This window comes from Phytophthora parasitica (assembly GCF_000247585.1).
Source record: "Phytophthora parasitica INRA-310 unplaced genomic scaffold supercont2.42, whole genome shotgun sequence".
NCBI classification, from domain to species: Eukaryota; Oomycota; class Peronosporomycetes; order Peronosporales; family Peronosporaceae; genus Phytophthora; species Phytophthora nicotianae.
The window spans coordinates 218358-241922 of NW_008649028.1; the positions used below are offsets into that span (position 1 = coordinate 218358).

At 50.5% G+C, this 23565-nt stretch overlaps 11 protein-coding genes across 14 annotated transcripts; 5 read left to right on the forward strand and 6 right to left on the reverse strand.

The window, feature by feature from the left end:
• Window positions 1-463: 463 nt before the first annotated feature.
• PPTG_14603 (hypothetical protein) lies at window positions 464-944 on the reverse strand (the record flags this gene model as incomplete). The annotated part of the gene is made up of 2 exons (XM_008911528.1): window positions 464-877; window positions 936-944. The coding sequence occupies 2 exons, from the start codon at window positions 942-944 to the stop codon at window positions 464-466; spliced, it is 423 nt and encodes a 140-aa protein (XP_008909776.1).
• Window positions 945-1020: 76 nt separating this feature from the next.
• PPTG_23553 (hypothetical protein) lies at window positions 1021-2463 on the reverse strand (the record flags this gene model as incomplete). The annotated part of the gene is made up of 3 exons (XM_008911529.1): window positions 1021-1441; window positions 1520-1984; window positions 2062-2463. The coding sequence occupies 3 exons, from the start codon at window positions 2461-2463 to the stop codon at window positions 1070-1072; spliced, it is 1239 nt and encodes a 412-aa protein (XP_008909777.1). The 3' UTR covers window positions 1021-1069.
• Window positions 2464-2567: 104 nt separating this feature from the next.
• PPTG_14604 (ribonucleoside-triphosphate reductase, adenosylcobalamin-dependent) lies at window positions 2568-4736 on the reverse strand. Its single transcript, XM_008911530.1, has 2 exons — window positions 4652-4736; window positions 2568-4558 (listed from the first exon to the last, which is right to left on the reverse strand). Exon 2 carries the CDS (start codon window positions 4505-4507, stop codon window positions 2681-2683), a length of 1827 nt encoding a protein of 608 aa, XP_008909778.1. The 5' UTR covers window positions 4508-4558; window positions 4652-4736; the 3' UTR covers window positions 2568-2680.
• On the forward strand, window positions 4723-8021 carry PPTG_14605 (hypothetical protein). Its single transcript, XM_008911531.1, has 2 exons — window positions 4723-4929; window positions 5052-8021. Exons 1-2 carry the CDS (start codon window positions 4768-4770, stop codon window positions 7896-7898), a joined length of 3009 nt encoding a protein of 1002 aa, XP_008909779.1. The 5' UTR covers window positions 4723-4767; the 3' UTR covers window positions 7899-8021.
• PPTG_14606 (hypothetical protein) lies at window positions 7652-9730 on the reverse strand. The gene is made up of 3 exons (XM_008911532.1): window positions 8777-9730; window positions 8477-8702; window positions 7652-8401 (listed from the first exon to the last, which is right to left on the reverse strand). Exons 2-3 carry the CDS (start codon window positions 8675-8677, stop codon window positions 7934-7936), a joined length of 669 nt encoding a protein of 222 aa, XP_008909780.1. The 5' UTR covers window positions 8678-8702; window positions 8777-9730; the 3' UTR covers window positions 7652-7933.
• On the forward strand, window positions 8762-9948 carry PPTG_14607 (hypothetical protein). The gene is made up of 2 exons (XM_008911533.1): window positions 8762-9038; window positions 9119-9948. The coding sequence occupies exons 1-2, from the start codon at window positions 8786-8788 to the stop codon at window positions 9775-9777; spliced, it is 912 nt and encodes a 303-aa protein (XP_008909781.1). The 5' UTR covers window positions 8762-8785; the 3' UTR covers window positions 9778-9948.
• A 731-nt stretch (window positions 9949-10679) lies between these two features.
• Window positions 10680-15175, forward strand: PPTG_14608 (hypothetical protein). The gene is made up of 5 exons (XM_008911534.1): window positions 10680-11805; window positions 11896-12177; window positions 12276-12500; window positions 12565-13718; window positions 13791-15175. The coding sequence occupies exons 1-5, from the start codon at window positions 11647-11649 to the stop codon at window positions 13801-13803; spliced, it is 1833 nt and encodes a 610-aa protein (XP_008909782.1). The 5' UTR covers window positions 10680-11646; the 3' UTR covers window positions 13804-15175.
• PPTG_14609 (hypothetical protein) lies at window positions 13931-14920 on the reverse strand (the record flags this gene model as incomplete). The annotated part of the gene is made up of 2 exons (XM_008911535.1): window positions 13931-14792; window positions 14859-14920. The coding sequence occupies 2 exons, from the start codon at window positions 14918-14920 to the stop codon at window positions 13931-13933; spliced, it is 924 nt and encodes a 307-aa protein (XP_008909783.1).
• Window positions 15135-17264, reverse strand: PPTG_14610 (hypothetical protein; the record flags this gene model as incomplete). The annotated part of the gene is made up of 3 exons (XM_008911536.1): window positions 15135-16811; window positions 16885-16980; window positions 17061-17264. The coding sequence occupies 3 exons, from the start codon at window positions 17262-17264 to the stop codon at window positions 15135-15137; spliced, it is 1977 nt and encodes a 658-aa protein (XP_008909784.1).
• Window positions 17265-17402: 138 nt separating this feature from the next.
• Window positions 17403-20770, forward strand: PPTG_14611 (hypothetical protein). Of its 4 annotated transcripts, XM_008911537.1 has the most exons (12): window positions 17403-17587; window positions 17676-17802; window positions 17881-18127; window positions 18195-18529; window positions 18598-18665; window positions 18735-19049; window positions 19114-19186; window positions 19451-19487; window positions 19569-20069; window positions 20142-20205; window positions 20272-20379; window positions 20462-20770. In XM_008911537.1, the coding sequence occupies exons 1-12, from the start codon at window positions 17429-17431 to the stop codon at window positions 20546-20548; spliced, it is 2121 nt and encodes a 706-aa protein (XP_008909785.1). In that variant the 5' UTR covers window positions 17403-17428; the 3' UTR covers window positions 20549-20770. The 4 variants fall into 4 exon arrangements, with proteins under 4 accessions (XP_008909785.1, XP_008909786.1, XP_008909787.1 ...); XM_008911538.1 differs by having other exon boundaries at window positions 17403-17802; XM_008911539.1 differs by having other exon boundaries at window positions 19569-20205.
• Window positions 20771-21885: 1115 nt separating this feature from the next.
• PPTG_14612 (hypothetical protein) lies at window positions 21886-22881 on the forward strand (the record flags this gene model as incomplete). Its single annotated transcript, XM_008911541.1, has 1 exon — window positions 21886-22881. One exon carries the CDS (start codon window positions 21886-21888, stop codon window positions 22879-22881), a length of 996 nt encoding a protein of 331 aa, XP_008909789.1.
• Window positions 22882-23565: the final 684 nt, after the last annotated feature.

Genomic DNA, 23565 nt, shown 5'->3' on the forward strand with positions numbered 1-23565 from the left:
CGGCCGAGACGCTGAGGTTCTTGACTCTCACCTCCATTTGAGGTAGGGGGCGTCCGAGACCTGCTTGGATCTTGGACGCTAGATGGTCGTTGAAGACTTGGACACCATTAGCCAGCAAAGCCTTGGCCGACGTTTCTTTGGTCTGGTCGACTGGTGACATAGCGTCACTCTGAGCGACTTACTCGTTCCGGTAGTCGTCGACCTGCCACGCACGCTGCAAATTCAAGAATGAACTGAAGGAAGCATCGTTGGCGTGGAGGTGATTGGATAATCTGTCGCTTGCGTGATGGTGAAGGTCGTTGATTGCGAAGTGAGTTCCATGTTGAAGAGCTCATAGCCACTGAAGAAAAGGGATGCCGAGAAAGATCGCATGAAGGCTTTCAGAACCTCGAGACGAGAAGTAGCGAGAGCGGAGATACATGTTCGACGTTAATACTAGTATCTTATTATGGCTTGCGATCTATTAAGCTTCTGGATCCGTCACACAGGCCTCGCAATACTTGTCGGGAATGTTGATCACGGTCTCTGTGGACAGGATCACATTGAACTGCAGAGGCTGAATGCTCTGGCTCATCTTATGGTACGTGCCGGCGTTGATCTCTTCGTACGGCATTTGTTTGTACGCGCCCAGCTCCAGCTTCGGTAGCAGACTGATGCCCTTCAGCTGGTATTGGAAGTAGTCCAGCATGTGAGCAAGTTGTGATCCTTCTGTCTTCGGGTCGAACGTCACTGTGCAGCTCACCTGGTTGTCCGCCCAGTAGCGCTGCAAAAAGGCCGCAAGAGCGAACTGCTCCCATGCAGACACATAGGACAGCGTGCGTACACCCTCGCCGACATCCACCGGTACGGGAAGAAGCTTTTCCGTACTAAAAGCGTCCTAAACGTCCTAACTTGTCCTAATACCTACTGTCATAAATGACGGTATTGGCACGAACCTTCGGCATCGATTCTAGGACATTTAGAACACGTAGGACAGTGAGGACACGTACGACAGTTAGGACACGTAGGAAACTTATACACTGCCCATGTCAACAAGATATCTCTTATGACTTACTGAATGTCAGAATACCTACTCAAACGCCGTGTATTCCCCAGGAACTTCAACATTCACAGATCGCGCGTGAGCAGGAGCGCTCTGCCGACCATGCTTGATGTCGTCCAGCAGCTTTACGTAGGAATGAGCTTCTTTCTTTGCAGCTTCAATGAAGACGAGGATACTTGGATGCGGCGCACCAATGCGAGCAGCAAAATCGCGATTGTACTTCTCCAGCGGGTTATTAGTCCGATTTGTCATGCTCACATTGTTGCGCCGCATCTGGCTCACGTTCCACAGCGACATGTCGAACCTCTTCGTCCACGTTCGTACAAAGTACTTCCAGAAAGCGGTCCATTTAGTTTTCGTCTCGGTCTCGTCGATGATGCTTCGAACGTACCGTAGTCCCTGCATAAATAAAATAAATAAAAAAGTATATTTATATAAGTCATATTTTTCGAAAGTAAATACAGAAAAATTACGTACCTTGTCCAGCACTTCTTCGGCAGGAATGACTGTAAGCACGTCCAGCTTTCCAGACTTCATGGCATCCGCGATCTGTTCCTTGGGAATCTTCAGCTCTATCATCTTCCTACGAAGAGCCTGCTTCCAGTGGAAGAGGCAGCCAACGATGTTGGCTGTAGGAAACTGCTCAATCACAGCGTTAATTAACGCAAGCTCAAAGTCACAGGTAACATCGCGAGGCTCCAGCAGGCGGTCGGAAGCCATGATGAGCTGCTCTAGTACTCGCCAATACGTTTCTTGGCTTTTCGAATTGACGAGTACGTAGAGTAGCGGCACGTATACGTCGACACTGGGATCATAGACCATAGCAATAAGGCACTGCGAGAAACCCTTTGGTACCACGGAAAAGGTACCGTCGATAAATAGGGTCAGCTGCGGGTACCGTAGAATCCGCAGTAAGTCCGGATGCCCAAAGCACAGCATGCGCTGTATGCCGGTGGTGGTGGGGTGACCATGCTGAATTGTAGGAACGGGCGCGGGTCCGAGTCGCTAATGCTTCGCACCGGTGTAGCCTCAACTGCACGGAAAATATCGCCACCCGTGGCACCCTGGCGCACGTTTTTAATGATTGTAACACCATTCGGGCGCGCAATACCGTAGATAGTGGACGGGTGATGCTTGGCACGGAATTCATCAAAGACGCGCTGCCACAGAACACCAGGTGCAACAGAGAACTCCTTAATGGCGCGATCTTGGAGCTCCAACGACATGTCGCGGCGAACGTCTGCGACCTCTTCTAAAATGTCTTGGTCGCAGCAGTGGGCATTTCTTTCGATGATAGCGCCCCCCTTCTTGACTACAAGACGTGCTGGACAGCCTGCCCGGAACTTCACGCAGCTGAAATAGGTTGTTCCTGTCTCCACTACGGTGCGCTTCTTACAGAAGCGGTAGTTCTTGTGCTCCATGGACGAAGTTGAGAAGTGTCAACAGATACGTACACAATGTAGTTCTGCATGATTGGTTCCCGTCATTTTTAAATAACCTCAATCCAAATTCTGACTCAAAATAGGTTTTAGGATGTGTCCTAAACTTCCGTCTAAAATACCGGTTTTTAGTTTTGGACAGTATTAGGATTCGAATATATTTCGGGATTTAGAACACTTTTAGGATACATTATGCAATCTATTCCAGTAATTTACGACGTTTTTTAGGATTTTGTAGGACATTTAGGACAGGATTAGTACAGAAAATTCGACACCCCGGTACGGAGACAACGAACGTGGAGTCTGGAGCCTCGTGGGCAGGCTCGATCTCGTACCCAGCACGCTGCAGCGTAGGTAGAAGGTTGGAATGTTTGTCCAGACGCATGCGGCGGATGTAGAAGCGGCTTTCAGGGTAGTGCATGCCTGGAGTGGCACCCGCAAGCAGCGACACCGTTCCGCTAGGTTTAATAGACGTGGTCTTGATAGACCGAGGAATGGCAAAGCGAGTCGAAATCTGCTTGTCCACTTCCTGGATCCTGTCGTAACCTGCCTCACACCAACGCTGGAACTCGTTAAGACCACGGTTCGAGATGAACTGAGCGATACCGGACATGCTGCAACCAATGCGGCGGTTGCGCTTCATCACCTCGTTCGTTCGTGGCCATTGCGTCTGGCCGAGAGTCACTGTCTTGGCGTACATGTATGCGTACTTGAGCGTCTCCAGGAAATCCTCGAGACTGTCGTGGTTGTACGGGAAAGTTTCCACTAGACAGCACATCTCGTACGACTCAAGAGTCTGCTCCAGGCACGGATTACCACCACATGCGTTGCAGTCACGATCGTCCTTGATACCGTTCATACGACCAAAGTTACGCATGTTCTCAAGCCACGCGAAACCGGGCTCGCCATTCCGCACAATCCGCTCAGCAATAGGCTTATAATCCATCCCGATATCAGCAAAAATGCTGTTGTTAGACGTCCAACCGAACGCAGCACGGTCGGGATTCTTCTTGTAGTTCTTCAGGTCCACATACTCTTCATCGTTGTAGTCACCGAAGGCAATCTCAGCAGTACGACGGACGTTGCCTGAAACCACACAGACACCCATCTGGTTCATGATATCCACGATGCCACGCGCTGTCAATAGCTTACCTGCGAGAGGTTTGAGAATGGACTCGATAGCTACATGCAGAGCAGTCAGCGAGCCGGCGCCGGAGCTGATGCCACCGAAGCCCTTGATCGGAGCACCAGCTGGACGGATCAAAGTGTAATCGAACTTCAAGGCTGGTTGGTGAAGGAAATGCGCCTCCAGCAGCAACTTCACGGACTCCACCCAGCCTTCACGGGAGTCTGGAATGACGTAGGTATTTGTTTTGGTCTCATCGCAGCCTTGTACTAGCAGTTTCCCGGCACCCTTGGTATCAAAACCCACTCCGACACCAAGCATGGCCGCCTCCATCAAAAAGCAGAATGGTTTGGATGGAGTCGCGATCTCAAGTATATCAGCTGTCGATACGAAAGCACAATTGTTCAGTGCCGCGTACAGACCACGGTCCTCAGTGATCGGTGATCCCATAGCCCACAGACCGCGTCCAGGAGGCGTGAACTTCATCTGGTAGATACGAGTGTACATCTCCTGGGCAATGCGGTTCATCTCTTCTTCGTCCCATGGACGGCCCAGCTGCAACAGCCACTTCTTTTGCATATTAAAGGTGCCGTTAATCACGCGCTCGATGGTCTCAAACCAACGCTCCTTGGTGCCGTCCAACTTGACCCGCGAGTACGTACGCATGTACACGAGCTCGCCAAGACCGTTGAAGCCGAAAGGCGGCGTCTGGTTCTCGAAGCTGGCTACAAAAGCCTTGTCAAGCATGAAGGTCTTGTAGTCTGGGCCGGTACGGGGCTCAAAGTTGGTGTTGATGACCGACGTTCCGAACTCAAGGTTGGATTTAGCCTCCGCTGCATTTGAAGTGCCCACGACTCTGCCCATAGTTGCTGACGTCGAGTAGGAAGTAGTAGGAGCCATTGCGAATAAGTAAGTTGACCAGCGACGGGTAACTTGCACAATGAGCGGAAGCTGAAGCGACAAGACATGGTGAATGCTGCGTCGCTTCGCTGCATCCTTGCTGACGTACTTGACTGTTGTCCCAGAAAAGCTTACATAACGTACAAAGTTCTTCACTGAATAAGGTTTTTCGTCGAGGTTTTACTCTTTCTCACACGTCGCAGATTTCTTTTGCGCGCTTTGATGCACGCCAAACCTTCACAAGCGCGGGTAAGCTCACTATGTCGGAGGAGGCGCCCAGCGACCCAGCGGCCGAATCCGACGCTCTAGACGCCGGAACAGACGAGGATACCATCGCCGGCCGCACACGTACCAAGTTTTCGCTTGTGGACGTGCCCATTGACACGCTAGAGGCCTCACTTCCGGACGCTCCGCTCGACTTGGTACGAACTTTTGGCGCCAAAAATCACCACTCAAATCACAATTTTTGGATTTGGCGCCAAAAATAATGAGATTATTCCGCACTGTTAATGTGGCTAGAGCTAATGCGTGAGTACTGCTACAGGGGGTACCGGAGACAGAGGAAGACCGCGAATACCAGCGATTCCTGTCGAGTTTGTTGCCCAATGAGCAGGTGAACTTGTCATTCTTGGACGAGGAGGACGAGGAGTACAAACCCGAAGAAGAAGAAGAAGACCATGAGGATGAAGAAGCTCGTCGAGGCATCTCCAAGAAGGAGCTGACCGATCTGTTACTTGACTCGACACAAATGACGTTCCCGAAGCTACCGGCAGCGGTGCCAGCTCTTGAATCAACTCGGGACGAACCTCTGACTGTTGATAATGTCAGTGAAGGCATGATACCAATTGCTGCTTCGGTGGCTGGAGACTTAGGGAAGAATAATGCAACCACCAAGTCACCAAGGGTGATGAGTTTCAGTCAAACTACGCCGGCCGTGCTACGCAGAAAACCAGGAGCAGTTACACAAGAGCAATGCATTCAACTGGCATCGCAGATGCATAAACATTTGCAGTTATTGCTGCAGAGTTATCATTTATTGGCGAGTAAACCACCGTCACCGGCGCTAACGGAGTGTCGAGCAATGATCGAGGAACTGCAACAGCGAGGTGAGAAGGCGCTTAAGTACAAGAACGAATTGCTGTCGAAACTGAATCCAGCGGTGTCAGGGAGTACTGGTGGATCAACCACTGAAGGAGTAGACGCGAACAAGACTTCGTCTGATAGAGACCCGTCTAGACTGGAAGAAAGCACCACCGGCACTGAAAATCTGTTGGCGGCGCGACGTGTGACAAGGTCACTGACAGCAGCTCATGCAGCAGTGGCCCACCCGTCGATGTTCGAGTTGGTGGGATCACAAACGGTGGATGAATTATCAGCTGGCTTTGCGCGAGGTTGTTCGCTTGAAGAGCGTGATCGTGCCATCCAAGAACAAATGTTGCAGCTGGACACGCACTTGCAGACTGCGAAGAAACGCCGGAAAAGCAAGAAAGGCTATTCGACGACTGAAGACACTTTGCTGGCTCACGGAGCCAAACGATTTGGTACTCAAGCGGAGTCGTGGGAGCAAATCCAGAAGCACTTTCTTCCGACCAAGACCACACAGAATATCCGGCATCGATACAAGTATTTGACCCGCCCGAAAATCGCGATGAATGCTGTTAAAGCGCTACATTTGAAGTCCCAGCCGCAACACCACAGCAACAGCTGGCTACTTGAAGAGGATCTTAGGATTGCTCGCGGTCTCGTTGAGTTACACAAGGAAAAATATCATTTTGCTCGTCTGGCCACGAATTATCTCCCGCATCGCAGTCGACTCGAGATTAGGAAGCGCTGGGAGCGGCTTGCGGCGAAATTCCGCTCTGATCTTGCTGAAATCGGCCTAACAGCACCCGAAGATGACTCGATTGATCTTGCGGTGGCCATGAAGGAGTATCTAGAGGACAAATTACGACATCGAATGCTGCGACAAACAGGAGAAGCGGAGAAGGCGAAGCTGGATGCAGCGTTACAGCTGCAGCAACTCGGTCAAGGTATGCGAGGCAGTCTTATGGGTCAATCAGCTGGTGACACGTCTTCCTTCGGTCTTGACTTTGCCCCCGGCATATCGTCTCTTATCAGTGCTGCTCAGAAGAAGGAATCTGATGCTTCATGCAGGACGAAAAATCTGCATCCAGCTCTGTTTTTCTCGTCGTGGTCATTTATAAGCCCGGCTACGCTTCTGAACTCAACGTGTATGCACAACTGGCCGTCATTTATGGACGAAGACAATGATGCCAAGGATAAATTGCAGAAGAACCAGTTGGATGCTGATGTCGCGGACAGTGGAGTGCCTCATTCTCTTGGGAGCACACAGATGCAAGAGTTTATGCCGATTGCGATGCCGTCTGATCTAGCTGGAACGTCGACAACAAATATGACTCGAATGCCTCAAGCTACTGTTCTTATGGACGCTCGAATGGCGCAGAAGGAGAGCGAGGAAGAAGACGATGACAGTGACTATGAGCATGATGAATTACTGTCGTCTGAGAACGAAGGGAGCGACTCGGATTTCGAGCAGTTGGAATTTACGGATGACGACGAAGGTGATGAGGATGGCGAGGATGAAGCAAGTGGTGATACGTTTGAGCAGGATACGCTAATGTCCGACTCGGACGATCAGTCTGTTCTCAGTGCTAACTCACTCTGGAATGGTTCTCGATCTCCGCCTCTGTCTCCGTCTCGTGATGCGAAGGAGCCATCAAGCGACAAGCGCTCCCCGCGCGTTCGACATCCACTTCGCCTGAAGAACCTAGGACAGCCTGGCAATGAACGCATGAAACGCGCTCTAGCTGCGTTGGAGAGACGAATTGTTGGCAAGAGCGTTAATGGAGCTGCTCTGTCTGTCACGGACTCTCAGACTGGGTCAAGCAAACGTGCAAAGCGCAAAGTGACGTCCACGCTTGTTGCACCTCTCGGTGCAAATTGGACAACAAACAATGGAACATTCCAATCAGATACCGATGAACGAACACAAGCAGCCGTCACAGGGACTTGTAGCGATGAAGATGACGACGAAGATGATGATTGGAAGGACGGATCTGGAGACGAAGAATTTGAAGTTGTCGAACTACCTTCAAGCTCTGATGAGTTCGCGTCAGACGAAGACGACAAAGACCCTCGAGTTGCACTTGCAGGTGGGGCGTCTAGAGAAGACAATGCGAAACCAGTAGCCTTGTTGTCAACTACTCCACGCCGTGAAGCCCTCGTGAGCAGTGAACTTCCTAATAAGAAGGCTAAGTTACAACAGTGTCCGACTTGTGGCCACACCACGTGTACATGCTCGTCCAGCGAGCGGATGCAGCTGCTTTTACGGCGCATGAAGGAGAAGCGTTCATCGTCCTCGTTGCAATAATCTAACCTATTGTTAATAATATCCACGATCTGGATCTACTCGGTGGGTAGAGCCACCTTATCGAACCTCGGTTTCTTCTTCTTGGCCTTTTTCAGTTTACTTGACGTGGCGTCTTCCGGGTGTTTCTGGCGCTTCTTTTTCTTCTTCGGTTGGGAGCTGGTAAACGAATGTTGCGACAGACTCTGCAGAATGAGATCGTCCTCGTCCATCGTCTGTTCCTGTTGGCTCTGCGAGAAGCGGTTGATCTCCAGTCTGCCCAACAAAATGTCCTTCATGCTTTCATCCACCTGGAAATTCGGTTCTCCTCGAGGCAGCGCCAACACCGCTTTCATCCCCGTAATATCCGCAGGATCTATTGCCCTCGTGAACCTGACGTCCGTTTGAGCTGCTAGACCCACACTCTTCTCCTTCACTGCAGCGATGGCAGCTTCTGCTTCCCCCTTCTCCGCGTATTCCAAGTACATGAACCCATCTGGCTTCATGTCCAAAAAGTTATGGTGGATCTGTTACCATTGGAAAGTACAAAAGGTGTCATTTTGAAATGAATAATGTAAATGTGGCAAGTGAAAACGACGCACCGTGACGGATAGCAGCATCCCGTACTCGGCGAAAAAGTCTCGTACAGTGCGCTCGCTGGCGCACAGTGCGGACGGAACACTGGTGACACAGACTACGTGACCTTTGCGCACAGCATTTTTATCACTGCCCTTTATGACGAGCGGGTCCTTCTTCACGCGGCCTGCACTGTTCTTCTTCCGCTTCTCCTTTGCTTGTGCCATTCGTTGTTGAATTAATATTATGTTGCTGCTAAGCAAAAAATGTAACGATAAATGTCATTAAAAAAAAGTATCAAATCAAATTCTTTTTGTTTTGCTTACCTGTGTTTAATGACATGTCAAGCATCTCAACATGACTTTTCATTTGCCATTATCATGGCAGACCATAAACTCAAGCCGAAGCGCGAAGTGCAGCTGCACTCGCGTGACTTCGAGTGGGAAGACCTTGCTCGAGAATGCGAGATGCACGCGAAGGAACGTGACGAAGTGGTCGAAGGCGAGGTAAAAGAGGGGCCCCTCGAGACGCAGCAGCTTGCCAAGGAGGCCAAGGATAAGTGGGACGTCTTCCACCAGCGCAATAATGGTTGGCTGGCTGTCATTGCGCTTCAAACCCCAGGTTGTTGAAGCTGACTCAACGTTGTCGTTGATGTTCCGCTTATCCAGGCAAGGTGTACAAACCCCGCAACTATCTCGTCAAGGAGTTCCCCGAGCTTTACGCACCAGAACGTGAGGTGGTGGAAGTTCTGGAGCTTGGATGTGGCTACGGTAGTGCCATCTTCCCCATTCTGGCCGAATGTCCCAATATCCACGCACAGGTATGTGACTTTAGCGCACACGCCATTGATATTCTTCAGCACAATCCCGAGTATGACCCCAAGCGATGCCGAGCCTTCGTGTGCGATATTGCGCAAGAGGAGCTGACGAGAGTCGCTCCAGAGTCCATCGATATTGTGTTGATGGTGTTTGTACTCTCGGCCTTACCACCAGAATCATTCGCTCAAACACTGCAAAAGATCTTCGCGGCGTTACGACCTGGAGGGATTGTCTGCTTCCGAGACTACGGGCTGTACGACCTCGCCATGCGACGCAACGCAAAGAAGTTGGGCCCAAGTCTGTACTACCGCAGCGACGGCACCTTGGCCTACTTTTTCTCGCGCGAAGTTCTCGCGGAGCTGTTCGAAAAGGCTGGATTTCAAGTACTAGAGAACGAATACTGTACAGTTCGACTACGCAATCGCAAGAAGGGAGTCACTATGGACCGTGTCTGGCTGCACGCCAAGTTAAAAAAAAAAAAAAAACTGAAGCGAACGATGACGACGTAGAGCTCGCCTCAAGTTAGGCTAGTAGTATTTACTACGTTTTGTACCTCACCATAATCCAATCGCCGACCGTGGCGAACACAGCACATTTGTTTCATCTACACCTTCTGGATGCGGTGACAAGAAGTGCTGCACTTGCAATAAACAATTCAAGGCCGTCAAATCTAATTCGTTGCAGCAGGCCAAGATAACGTTTAAGTGTTCTTGATGAATTGCTGGTAAGAAAGCGAGTGCAGGGTGCTATTATATCCTGTACTTAGTACAAGTAGTCAATTATCAACACAAGCAGCAGCTGAAGCGTTTTCTTTAGCGTGAAACACAATGATTTCAGCTGTAGCGCGAACTCGGTGAGGCAGGTTCATTCGCCACCGCGTCGAATACGCAGCAAAAATGTCAGTTGACTACCAGCTATCGCGGAGCCCCAGGCCGCAAATGACGCAGAGTGCTTGCACTTCAATTACCCAGGCAACGTCAATGTGCTGCAGCTTGTGAAGCGCAACGGAGATGAAACCAGTAGAACTCTCAAACAACAAACGTATCCATACCGAGAAGGAGATCGCTCTGTGGTTCCCGGAGGGACTGGTAAAAGCACCGCCGCCGTCATTGTAATATGCACCGGACAACCATCGTGAAGCGCAATTCCAATACTGCGCCTCTTTAACGTCCAAGCTAAGATGATGTGCGCGTCATTACGGGTCTCTTGTCGGGCTATGATCCACGTCAGTAGTAAGATTTGCACCACGTACCATTGGGCGGAGCGTCATCAAGTCCAGCATGACAGCCCTCTGCGATTTACCCCATCATGTAGGCCAAAAGTCCTCGTTTCTATGGGATCGAAAGCTCTTGAGGTGAGAACCCAAGCAGCAAAATGAACGAGCCAATCCCTGCCACAAGCGACACAACATGGCCGGGTCTGAGTGCTGAGACCGTCGCACATATCGACGGATAACGGGTGAGAAAACAACGACTTGACGTCATTGGGCAGTTGCGAAAGCGCGTTGAGGCTCCAGCTCTCCAGCATAGCCTGCTGGAAGCAGTGCTGCTGCTGTTGCTGGAAGCTCGCTTTGCTTTCGCTACTGCATATAGGTCACTTTGAACTTCAATTTCGTCTAATCAGGTGATTGGATGCACCGATCTGCAACAACAACAAGGCTGCGATCCAATCTGCAGTTTGGAAGAAGGATATGCATGTAATGCATTGTGGGCAGTGCTCGTGGTGCATTCCGCTGGCATTGCTCAGAGCTGCACCGCTGGATGAGCCACCACTAGCAACGGCTCAAGATCAATGACGAGAGAGTGGACTCGGACTGCACGGCGAGGACGATGGGAAAACGACCATGGTTGAATACTCGCCGTCCAATGTTCCGTTGTGAAGCAATTATTCTGCATTCTCCGCGAGATTTACACTGAAAAGTGATCTTGGCTCGACGTATTGTACATGTAGATTCTTAACGTCAATTGATTCTTGGTGTTCAAAACTTGCTCACTTGCTCCGGACCACGGTCGCAGCAACAATTGGAAATGTTAAAGCAACAAGCTCCCGCCTCAGACCTTGGATGTCGAACAAGGCCGGTTGCATCGACGCTACAATTAGAAATCGTGAGCCGACGGAGCTGTTGGTGCACACGTATTTCTAAATCGAACACACGTCGATCTTGCAAAAAGATACTTGGACCGCCAGAATCGAATTTTCACCAATCATCGAATTTTGTACAGGAAGTAGCCAATCTACGGACAGGAGCACGGCTTTGTAGGGTGTGGCTGTTGGATCGGGTGTGACGTGCAGGCGGACGTGAGGGTGCAGACCGCCATTGCGGAAATCCCGAGCTCGTGCTCAAGTAGCCCAAGAAGAGAAGTAGAGACCTTCGCATCATGTGGCGCCGCTCGCTGTCGTTGCGCACGAAGCTTCAGACACTTAAGCGTCAGCCGCTCGCTGCACACTCGCGCTTCCTGTCGTCCGCTGCGCTCACAGCCGAGGAGCAAGAGATGCTCAACGAGCCGCGCGAGGCCATGGACTACGACGTGTTGCTGGTACGTAGATTGCAGAGTGATGGTAATTTCATTGAGTGCGGAATTGAAGTGATGGTTATACTCATCGATCGGTTACGCTATTGCTGACAGGTGGGCGCCGGCCCTGCGAGTCTCGCGGCCGCGATCCGCATGAAGCAGCTCTCGGCCGAGAAGGGCACGGATCTGTCTGTGTGCGTGGTCGAGAAGGGCGCCGAGGTGGGTTCTCACATTGTGTCAGGCAATGTGTTCGAGCCACGTGCGCTGGACGAGCTGCTGCCCGACTGGAAGGATCTGGGTGCCCCTCTGGACACGCCCGTGACCAAAGACAAGTTCCTACTGTTGACAGAGGACAAGTCGCTTGGTCTGCCGCACTTCCTTTTGCCTCGTGAGGAGGTGAGTCACTTTTTGTATCAAATTCTGGTGGTGAGCAACACAAAATCTTTTTCTAACATCGACCCGTTTTTTCCTCTGTGATTTGAACGGCCTTTTAGCACAATGAAGGCAACTACATCATCAGTCTCAGCAAGTTCGTCCGCTGGATGGGCGAGCAGGCCGAGGAGGCTGGTGTCGAGATCTACCCGGGTTTCTCGGCTTCCGAAGTGCTGTACCGTGAGGACGGCTCAGTGGGCGGCATTGCCACGCGTGATGTCGGTGTCGGCAAGGACGGCAAGCCCAAGGGAACTTTTGCTCGCGGCATGGAGCTCCGTGCACGTGTGGTGCGTACACAATTACTATGATGGACTTATGTATTACAGCTATTGACGCGGATTTTTGCTACAGACGCTGTTTGGTGAAGGTTGCCGTGGCTCGTGCAGTGAAGAAGTGATGGAAAAGTTCAATTTGCGCGAAGGTGTGCAGCCCCAGACGTACGGTATTGGCGTGAAGGAGGTGTGGCGTATCCCCAAGGAGAAGCACCAGGCTGGTCTTGTTCAGCACACGCTCGGCTGGCCATTGCAGCAATCGCTGATGGACAAGACGTTCGGTGGCTCCTTCATGTACCACATGGAGGAGGATCTCGTGCAGATCGGTGTGGTTGTTGGTCTGGACTATGAGAACCCGTACATCAACCCGTACGAGGAGTTCCAGCGGTTTAAGACTCACCCGGCGATCCGGAAGTACCTGGAAGGTGGCGAGTGCATCCAGTACGGCGCTCGTTGCTTGAATGAAGGCGGTTATCACGCTATCCCGAAGCTGACGTTCCCTGGCGGCGGTTTGATTGGTTGCTCGGCTGGTTTCCTGAACGGCGTGAAAATTAAGGGCACGCACACTGCTATGAAGTCCGGAATGCTTGCTGCTGAGGCTGCGTATGAGGCTTTGACTGCCACTGGTGCAGAGCCTGTCGCCGAGACGGCGGAGATCAACCCTGAGGAGCCAGCTATTGACATCTCGAGCTACGAGGCTGCTGTGGAGGACTCCTGGATTGCCGAGGAGCTCAAGGCTGTGCGTAACGTGCACGCTGGATTCCACAAGGGCTTTCTGCCTGGTCTGCTACACGCTGGAGTGGCGACGCACGTCCTCAGAGGAAGGGAGCCATGGACTATCCCGAACACCGAGCCAGACTCGGCCAAGACGCGCCCGGCAAAGGAGTTCACACCCATCGAGTATCCGAAGCCCGACGGCAACTTGACGTTCGACCTGCTCTCGAACCTGCAGCGCAGCGGTACCAACCACAACCACGACCAACCTGCTCATCTGCGCATTAAACCGGAGCACACGGAGGTTCCCTCGAAGGAGTCGTTCCCTGTGTACGCTGGCCCGGAGCAGCGATTCTGTCCCGCTCGTGTCTACGAATACACGGATGGTAGCGAGGCCAACGGCGTGCCGCAGCTTGTGATCAACGCCCAGAACTGCGTCCACTGCAAATGCTGCTCAATCAAGATGCCCAAGGAGTACATCAACTGGACTGTCCCTGAGGGCGGAGGTGGCCCTGCTTAGTAAGTGGCTTCTGTGATGATGGTTGCTGTTTGAAACATTTACTAACTGTATTATGTTTTGTATTTGTGCAGTGAGCTCATGTAGGACCTTTTGGTGAATACTTTTCGGTCTTGGGGGCTTGTAGTAAATATTCAATCAACTACCCGATATTACGGTTGGTACGAACTAGAAAACGAATGCTTACTCTTCAGTTGTGAGATATTAATGCCTGCTAGCCTAAGATTTTTGCTAGAGCTGTCTTCTGGAGTGTCGTGAGATGGCGAGGGAAGGTAATGTCGAATCTGATGCGCAGATCGCCGCGTTCGCCTGGTTTATTAGAGATCGGCATGCCTTCATTCTTCACCACCTTCTCTGAGCTGGGATTCACCACTTCGTTGCATGATATGGCCAGCTTGCGACCATCCAACGTCGGCACCTCCACGCAGTAGTCGCCCAATGCCTCGCTCAGCTTCAACTTGGCCGTAAACACAAGGTGAGCACCGTCACGCTTGAACAGATTGTGTTCTTGCTGCACCACTTGGAAGACCACATCTCCAGCTTCGTTGGTTCGAGTCTCGTTGCCTTCCCGATCGAACGTGATCTTGGTGCCAGCCTTCCAGCCAGGCTTGATCTTGACCACGAAAGTCTTGGCGTCGTCAACCAAGTCGTCATTCTGCAGTCGTTTGCGTGCAACGACCGTAGACTTGGACGTCCCCAGGAACAGCTCTTCCAACGTGCATACCAGATCACACACAATGGGCTCCGCTTTCTTGGGACCTTTCTTACGCAGAGAGTTCGCAAACGGGAGTGTATCACCAAATCCGAAGTCACCGAACGGGTTGTTCGTTCCGAAAAACTTATTGAACACGTCCTCGGACGCTCGTTCGTTGAAGGCGTAGCCGTCGCGCATGTCGCCGTTTTCGTCCGGTACTCCGTTCTTGAGACCGTCGTAGCCGTACTGGTCGAAGATGGCACGACGTTCTGGATCATTCAACACGTCGTAAGCCTCCGAGATCTCCTGGAAACGGTACTGAGCCTCCATCATGTTGTTCTTGTTTTTGTCAGGATGCCATTTCATCGCAAGTTTGCGATAGCTATCCGACCAAGCACAACAACTCAGCATACTGCAAGAAATTCGACATTGCAGCTGACGCACTTACGCTTTCTTGATCTCCTGCTCGGTAGCGCCACGAGGAACTTGGAGCAGCTCATAGTAGTCCATCGGTCTGGAAGATCCGAGTACGGCGAGCTTGTCGTTTCGAGGAATGGAGCGAGACGACGGCGACTAAATATGGTGTCAATACAGCAACGACCAACGAGTCAATACACAGAGGAACGCACCACACTACAGCACTGGAATGGGACGGCACGAACGGCAAAACGAGGCTAGCTCCAGATATATTACGTCTGCCGGCTGCAGGTATCAACTCTTGGGGCTAGAAATCGCGGTACAACATCAGCATACCGTCTAAGTGGATAATGGCACGGTCGAGACGGTCGAGCGAGCGGCTGAGCTTGTCGAATTTGTCCAGATCGTTGGCCTCAACCAGCTGCTCCGACCGCGCAATGAGCTCTTTGTTCTCCTCCGCCTCGAACTTACGTCGACGACGAAGACGGCACAGCGAGTCCTGCACGCGCTCCGTAATACGCGCCTGCATCTGCGGCACGTCCACTGACCAACAGAAGAACGTGAAGGCTGGGTTGTGGTCGGCGCGCTTCGGGATCTCCTGCATCTTTAGCAACTTGTCTGTGTACAACTCGTACAGCCGGTGCCGCGCATCGTTAGACGGCAGCAGCGCCAACTCGCCGATCGTTTTCTGTTCTAATTGGCGCTTCTCCATCAGCAGACGCACGATACGAGCGCTCGCAACCCCATACTTGTCCTGGATGTACGCGTGAGTCGTGGCTTGTTGCAAGAACTCCACGATCTTCTGCATGTGCACCACATATTGACCACCGTCGCCTGCGCGCGCCTGGGTTGGGTCGAACGCCTCCTGCGCGACCTTCATCACCATACCGGACTTGTCACGACACATGACCATAATGTAGTTGAGCAACAGTCGCCACGGATTGTTTGCCTCAGGAGGTAGAGCGTTCTTGACACTCTCCATGTTGAACAGATCACGCGCCGACACTGGAGCTGAGGTAGGTTCGTCTTTTTCACGTTCACGCGGGGCTGAATGCTGCAGCATGGCCGTCACAATGACACCGGCAACAGCGTTGATATTCTCTGTCGCAAACCTAATGCAAGCCTTGTGTCGTAGGTCACGCAGAAGTTGAGTCACGCCAAAGCGCCACACCAAGGAACGCTCGTCCGTGTGTGCTCCAGAGCCGTCCGGCGCGTCTTCACCACTGGTTTCGCCACCGGTAGTGCCGTCTCCAGACGATGTGCCTCGAGTGGGGAGCTTCGCACGCTTCGAGTTCTTCTTACGCTTGGAGCCACGTGAAGACGTCGACGATGAGGCTGAACTGGGTTCCCACTCAGCTTCCGAGTCGTCCTTCTCTTTACGAGCCGCTTCATCAGCATCCAGCATCATTTGTAGCTCCACAGGGACCGTATTTCCAGAAGGCGGAGACGGAGCTTTACGCTTCTTGCCACGCACTGTGATCCCGTCCTCGTCAGCAGCTTTTCCGTTCGCATTAGAGCCATTTCCAGCGCCATTAGCAGCCGTAGCTACCGCAGATTTGCTGTTTAGGTTGCTGGTAGAGCCCTTATCCTGTCCGCGCATGATACTGGCAGGGAAGTCCGGGGTTTCTTCTGGTTCTGCCACCTTTAGGTCCAGAGGATGCACCCGAGAGATGTAGCGCTTTTTAGCCATCTCCACGAACGTCTCGCGCACCAGATGACGGCATTCGTCCAGCTCTTCCTCACTGATTTCCTCCTCCTCCGCAGCTGTAGCCTGCTCTCCGTCCTCCTGCGTCTTTAACTTCTGCTCCTGACGCCGCTGCTCTGCTAAATTATAGGCCATTGTTTCGAGAGATTGGTCCATTCGCACGCGTCCTTGCACCAGAACCTCTTCCATAACCACCTCGCCCTCCAAGCCGAACGTCTCCTTGGCCAGTTCGATAAACTTGGGGAACCGCAGGCGATACAGCGCTTCCTGCACGTTAATCTGGCGCAAGTAACACAAAAACATGATCAATAAATTGCCACTAATAAGGATAATATAGAATTGCACAACGTACATTGTAAGCGACAGCAGGCGAGCCACCTCGAGGTGTAGCCACGGGCGTCACGTCCAGCACATTGTGCTGCAGCAACTTGAGCAGCGCACATTTGATCTTCATACCAGCAGCATAACAACATATTAGTATCTTTTAAAATAGCAATACACCACCTAAGACGGCCGCATTTTACGCACCTCGTGCACAGAAGGCGCCGAGGATGATGCCGTTGTCTGGCGCTGCAACTTGTGTGCGATCTCGGCCAGTCTCATGCCCTCGGAACGCAGCAGCGCCTCGGCCACGTTCTCCGCTACATCGCCGAAGTCCTCGCGCACGATGCTCAGCACCAGCGTGCGCTGTGAGCGCGTGGCGAAGACCGCCTTCTTGTCGCCGGCAACCATCCGTCCGATACTGTGTCCGCCAGCCAAACAGATCGATATTGGGACGTTGCACACTAAATTATGTGCTCCACACGATGTTGGTGAAATGAAAAAAAGAAGAAAAAACAGCGCAACTTTCCAGCAACTTTAACAATCGCAATTAGGTTTTGGAGGCAATTGCAAATATGCCTCGGGACGACGAATATGAGAGCCGGAAGAGGATATATGACTTGGAGGACGGAGAGACCTCTGAACCTTCCGAGTCCGAGATGGAGGAGCAGCTGTGCGCACAGGCTGCCGAGGCATTCAACCACGTCGTCCGCTCACATCAGATCGCTGCCAGTGTACGCAGCTTATTTGATTGGAGTGGACTACTTTTATGATTTTCGATGGTCGTCACATGGATACAAATATTGTGCAATTATTGTGTAGATGGTGGTGGCGCGTAACCGGCTCAAAGCCTCACTGTACAGGATTGAGCAGCGGCGTAGACGACAGGCGTGCCTGGTACCGAGAGATGACCTATCGCTCGAAGTGCTACAGGGCATCACAGTACAGAGTGCGTCACAATGCAAAAATAATATTTCAGTATTCATTGAAGCTAATTATTATTGCCAAAATTATCTATGTTTGACAGCATCGGAGCTGCCAATTGAACCGGATCTACACGTGAGAGACAAGGTTAAGTTCAACTTGATTAATCCCAGCATGACGGTGAAAAAGAGTGCAGTGATTCTGCCCAAGGTGCCCCCAATCCCAACGGCGACGATGTGGACGGCGCTAACTAAAAATTACGAGGTGGAAGATGAACCAACGCTGAAGTATCTACCATATTTTGGCGATGACGACGAAGAGGACGTCGTGTCCGAGTTCTACCAGATCAAGTGAGGATTACATCTTTTAAGGAGTTCAGAACGCAGACTGACGGAATTGATGTCTAATATTATATAGACAGCAGAGAACGAGCGCGTGCGAAGTGGAATTCACCAAGGAAATGTGTGAAGGTGTGCTGAGGACTCTCCAGTCCACATGGGACCTCACTTCTAGCGATCTAAAGCGCGTGGCGAGCGTCATTCATGTTGAAGAAGAGGTTTTAGTGGAGGTACACAAGAACCTACGTGTATCGCAACGCGCAGCGAAGAAGAAACGACGCACAGAAGCGATGGCTGCTAATACGCAGACCAACTCGACGTTGCCTAACGGAGACTTGGACTTTGCCGACCAGACGAATATTTCGATGGAGAAGTATTTCGAGCTTTACGAGCAATCGGTCGACTCCTACCGCAGTACGTGGCATCGTATTTGTTGCTAGCAGATGTATTCGCGGCATTTACACTGTCGATTCTGCTGTCAGGTCTATTCTGTCGACGCTGCTGTGTCTACGATTGTGACTATCATGGATGTATCGAGCAGCCGAAGCTGGTAAGAAGAATTCATGGCTGACTGTGTCTTTATTCACGGACAAACTGACACGTTTAATGTGACTCATAGAAAATCTCGGAGCAAAATGCTGTGGCGTTGAATCTGAAGGAGAAGGAGACGATGATCAACAGAGGGCGGAACTGCGGGAACCATTGCTTCCTCGGCCAAATGAGTTCATCGAGTGCCAATGGCTTTTCCAAGGCCAGTGCTATCTCGGCCACCTTTGGATGGAACAAACAGGCGCGCATTCTTTGTGCGCGTACTTATTTTCTTTGCTCGGGCAACTTTTGTGAAATGGCCAAGATACTGGGCGATAAAACTTGCATGGAAGTTGCGGAGATGTGTGCCTACTACGACATCAACGATCGCAGCTTGCCAAAAGAGGTAAGCGTGAGAAATGATACCATAGGAAAAGCCTGGCCTAATGAGCGAATTGTTTACGGCTTAGGTTCGTCCTCCACCGAAGAGTCGACGCTCGCGGAAGAAGAAGAATTCACGGATGTCGATTTCCCATCTACAGAGTACGTGTGTGTGTTATAGTAGAGTAGGTCTGTATGTGCTATTGTCACCCTAGATACGCTGCAATGCTCAAGATCAAAGCACTGCGGCCACATTTAGTGACATATATTGAGCTATGCTCCCCCCCTTAATGCTCCCCTTGAGGCGCAAGAGACCACCGTTCTCGAGCTTTTTGCTGGGTTGCACATTATATTCGATTGCTTGTGCTGATATAGAAGATTTTGCTGCTGCTGACCTTGTTTATTGCGTTGTACACGATACGACAGATTCTCAAAACGGCGTGGTGAACTCTGTTCAGATCAAGTACGTAACATATTGCATATTCATTCGCTGCGTATTTTGTACAGTGAACTCATGTGTTGTGTGTGTGTCTTGGAATCGTAGAATCGAGCCGTGTTCCCACGAGGGTCCCTGTGAACCAGGTGTTTGCTCCTGTGTCGAAGACGGTATATTCTGTTCGAAGCACTGCCACTGCGTCCACGAGCACTGCAAGATTTTCTTTCCTGGATGCCAGTGTCAACGTGGTCGTTGTCGTACTAAGGCATGCCCCTGCTACTGCGCCGGTCGCGAGTGTGATGTCGATCTGTGCAAGGTGTGTTGCACAGACGAAATTGCTGCGCGCGAGAAGGGTGAGCCGTATGACAGCAAATCGGACACAATGAACAAGGACGAGAAGCAGCAAACATCGTGCCAAAACCGCAGTATCGCGTTATCCAAAGAAAAGCACGTCCGAATGGGCCGCTCAAAGCTCAGCGCTGCTGGCTGGGGACTCTTCGTAGAAGAGTTTGTTGCCAAGGATGAATTTATTATCGAGTACATTGGCGAGATGGTGTCACAAGAAGAGGCTGATAGACGTGGAGCTGTCTACGACAAGGTCGACCGCAGGTACAGCAACACTTTCTTTCTTGCATTGGGTTGTTGTACTTACCTTGTGTTTATTACTTAATTTTCGCTTAGTTATCTATTCAATCTGGATACCAAAACTGTCATCGACTCTACGCGGAAGGGCAACAAGACCAGAGTACGTATCATGTCGTTGCATCTTTTAGTTAATCTGATCATCTAACGATCGTCCTGTTGGATTTAGTTTATTAACCACTCCAAGAATCCGAACTGCGCGTGCAAGATTATGAACGTCAGCAGTGATTTCCGCATCGGGTTATATGCAATTCACGACATTCAGCCACATACAGAGGTACGCAGACTCGCTATCAAGTGTAATACTTTGATGATCCATTTAGTCAGGCCTCTGACTCGTAGTTTACCCGGATGTACAGCTTTTCTTTGACTACGGCTACGATAAGGAGCTGTATCACGCAGAGCTGCTGAAGCAGCCAACAGTCACAGAGTGGATGAAAAAATAGGGTCCAGTGTCGTCTACGTGTCGTGCACTACGTGTGGAGCGTGCAGTCGAATATCTGGATGCTCCCTTTTCGTTCATAGACAATCGCAATCTTCTGCAAAATCCATTAACAAGCGTTAGCCACAAGTTTAAGTCCAATACTCGGGTCAGGAAATCGCTGGAAGTTTGTGTAATGATAATGGAGAATGAGCGATTCCGATTGTCAAATTCCATGACTACCGTTCTACATTACATGCACTTACATATTTACTGTACATAGTGTACGCGTTGTGTTGTGCAGAACTGTTGAAATGGCCATCACAGAAAAAAAAAAAAAATAGACAGGGGTGTTGTTGCGCCACCCTCGAAATCATGGAGTTGAAGCTGCTTAAATACGCGAATTGAGCTTCTGCTACAAGCAAGATACTGTGAGACGAGCATACACTTTGACCGATGAGGGCTTTGGCTTCGTCTTCTTGTAAGACAGTGTTGCCCTGGCCAGCACAAGCGATTGCTCCACCGTGGGGGCCAGACGTCGTTCCCGGATGCTGCAAACCCGTGATCTTCGAAATGTTTGATGCCATTGTCTTCTGATCGTCTACCGGAGTGTGACGCTAGGGTGCGAGTGACGAACGTGACCCGGAAGTGGTTATTGGTGCAGCAGAATATGCGTTGGCGCTTCTTATTCTGAAGCGAGTTATTACGGTAGTAGCACTCGACAGTGACTAATGTAACGAGAGTTGACGATGGTCGAATACGGCAGCTTGGAAACGTTGCCGTGCTATGCACAATCGACTACTTACTCGTTTTTTAGCGGCTGGAGGAAGTGTGGTAACTCACTGTCGTAATCTGTAAAAGTAGTACTTAAAAGTACTACAGTTCTTTGGACTCCTTTGAGGAGGACTAATAAACGTAAATCACAAAAACTATAAATGCTTTTTAGAACCGAAATGACGTATTTGTCCGTCAAATGACCGATACTGCATCTCCAGATTATTTTTTAAGTTTCAGCAGACCTTCATATTATGACGAGCCCTCTCAATTCTATTTGATAGATGGTGTTTCCATGACACAGTCTGCTGAGAATGTAGCTCTTGATGGAGCTATACACTTTTCTTTTTCCGTGTCATCGAATACTCGCATTGAGCGACATTGGGGAAAAGACCATAAACATAACTTCGAATAATCAACCCATATGAATGATCACAGGAAGGTGCATATTATGAGCACCTAGGAAGCTCATTGGCTTGATCACTCCACGTCGACTCAGACAAATCACCTCAAAAACAGACTTTTGTGCTGGTCATTTCGGAATTTCCTGCAAGCCCAACCAAGCCCCCTCCCCAAGAACAACTTCCAATGGACGCCTGCTCGTTGTATCCTCCGAACAACTGCTCTTTCAGCGACGAGGTGATTCGAAACGTAATTCAGCGTACCAACCCTACCAACATGAGCTACATTGTCCAAGACGAATCCGATCCTGCCTCAACATTTACTCAGTCCAGCAAATATATCTCGCGTGCATCTACTAAAAGGACATTCAGATCGACAGCAGATATCTTGCCATCTTCGAGGAAAAGGCGGAAAGTGACTCCAGAAGAACTCCTCCGACGCAAAATACGCCGCCGAGAGGTTTGTCGAGTGAATCAGCAGCGATACATGAACAAACAGCGCCAGCTACTGGCGGATCTAGAAGATGACATTTGCAAACTTCAAGAGGATATCAAGGGCCTTGAGTTGCAGCATCACAGCGTGACAGTGGGTATTCCAACGCAACAGACTGTCTGGAGTGTTGCAGCGGAATATTTCCGATTGTTCCGCCACGGGTTCAGATCACCACCAGAGGCCCTGGACGCTTTTGCACTGAAATTCCTAATGGTATCAATGGCGCCGGACGTTACAAATGGCTTTGAGTGCGGACCTCAGGCTCTGTTAAGAAACTGGAAACTCTTTTCGCTCTGCTTCGAGGACGTCTATGTTCAAGTGGGGCGCTTGGAGACCGGAGCTCTGTTCGATTCTCTGATTGCTAGTACCACCACAAGCATTACGATTTCCAGCAATACGCTTCGACAAGCGTTCCCGCATCTGAATAGCGACGGACATGGCGGTGTTAGAGGCGGGGCGTGGTGTCCGCTTGCAGTTAAACTGCTGGGTCGCCACCTTGTCGTGCAAGGTTCGGTATCGTTCGACTGGGACACGCAGACGGATCGAGTAGTGAAGGTCGTGACCCTGTTAGACTTGGTCACGCCAATGTTGCGTCTATTCGGTAGTCTCGAAGACGTGAGTCGTGTGTTTGAAAGAGCTCTAATCACTCCAGAGGGCAGAGTGTACGGAGCGGAGCACTGTTTCGTTTAGAGTTGAATCAGCTTTGTAGTCAGCTGCAAAAAAATTAAAATTTGCGCCACGTCATTTTTATTTTTGGGCTATTGGTACATGTACACTGTAATGTTTCAAATGCAAATACTATCAAACTTCTTAACTCATTTTGTTGACTGAGATTTTTTACGTGCTCACGCAAATTGTCATACCAAAGGATATGAACGAGGTGCAGTTTTAGTATTCGTTTAATTAACTGGCATCGGTGAGGAACGGAAAAGCTAATTGATAAAACCGATACCTTTCTTATGCTTTATCACGATATGTTATCCCGATTTCAATGATGACGCTGTTTCGCTTCATGCGCTGGATTTGGTTTTGCTTGGAGACGCGACTTGCAATGTCGATTTCCCTGTCCTCTGGCCTTATATATTATATCACTTCCAACTGGAGTTACTCGGCAGTAAAAGAAGCTTGTTTTGCAAAGGGAAGCTGTGAGATTGGTTAAGCTCGATCTCTCTATGGCAAGAACACGGTTTCGGCAACAACGAAAAGCATCAAAATTTTATTTGCCTACGCAACAGGTGCTGTTTCGTCTTTGTCTCCACTCGGCAGATATTGAGCAACGAACTCCCCGAGATTGATGAGGAAGTTGGAGTTTTTCAAACGAACTTAAAAACGTTTTTTTAAACGACGATTTTTAATAATCGGTTACTAAAAAAA

Excerpts from the sequence above, each read along its gene's own strand:
- PPTG_14604 (XM_008911530.1), bottom strand. The coding sequence starts at position 4,507 with ATGGCTCCTACTACTTCCTACTCGACGTCAGCAACTATGGGCAGAGTC.
- PPTG_14605 (XM_008911531.1), top strand. The coding sequence starts at position 4,768 with ATGTCGGAGGAGGCGCCCAGCGACCCAGCGGCCGAATCCGACGCTCTA. Across the intron at positions 4,930-5,051 it reads CGGACGCTCCGCTCGACTTG|GGGGTACCGGAGACAGAGGA; the intron begins GTACGAACTTTT and ends GTACTGCTACAG.
- PPTG_14606 (XM_008911532.1), bottom strand. The coding sequence starts at position 8,677 with ATGGCACAAGCAAAGGAGAAGCGGAAGAAGAACAGTGCAGGCCGCGTG. Across the intron at positions 8,402-8,476 it reads GGATGCTGCTATCCGTCACG|ATCCACCATAACTTTTTGGA; the intron begins GTGCGTCGTTTT and ends CAATGGTAACAG.
- PPTG_14607 (XM_008911533.1), top strand. The coding sequence starts at position 8,786 with ATGACATGTCAAGCATCTCAACATGACTTTTCATTTGCCATTATCATG. Across the intron at positions 9,039-9,118 it reads CTTCCACCAGCGCAATAATG|GCAAGGTGTACAAACCCCGC; the intron begins GTTGGCTGGCTG and ends CCGCTTATCCAG.
- PPTG_14608 (XM_008911534.1), top strand. The coding sequence starts at position 11,647 with ATGTGGCGCCGCTCGCTGTCGTTGCGCACGAAGCTTCAGACACTTAAG. Across the intron at positions 11,806-11,895 it reads TGGACTACGACGTGTTGCTG|GTGGGCGCCGGCCCTGCGAG; the intron begins GTACGTAGATTG and ends TATTGCTGACAG. Across the intron at positions 12,178-12,275 it reads TCCTTTTGCCTCGTGAGGAG|CACAATGAAGGCAACTACAT; the intron begins GTGAGTCACTTT and ends ACGGCCTTTTAG.
- PPTG_14611 (XM_008911537.1), top strand. The coding sequence starts at position 17,429 with ATGCCTCGGGACGACGAATATGAGAGCCGGAAGAGGATATATGACTTG. Across the intron at positions 17,803-17,880 it reads ACAGGGCATCACAGTACAGA|CATCGGAGCTGCCAATTGAA; the intron begins GTGCGTCACAAT and ends TATGTTTGACAG. Across the intron at positions 18,530-18,597 it reads ATCGGTCGACTCCTACCGCA|GTCTATTCTGTCGACGCTGC; the intron begins GTACGTGGCATC and ends TTCTGCTGTCAG.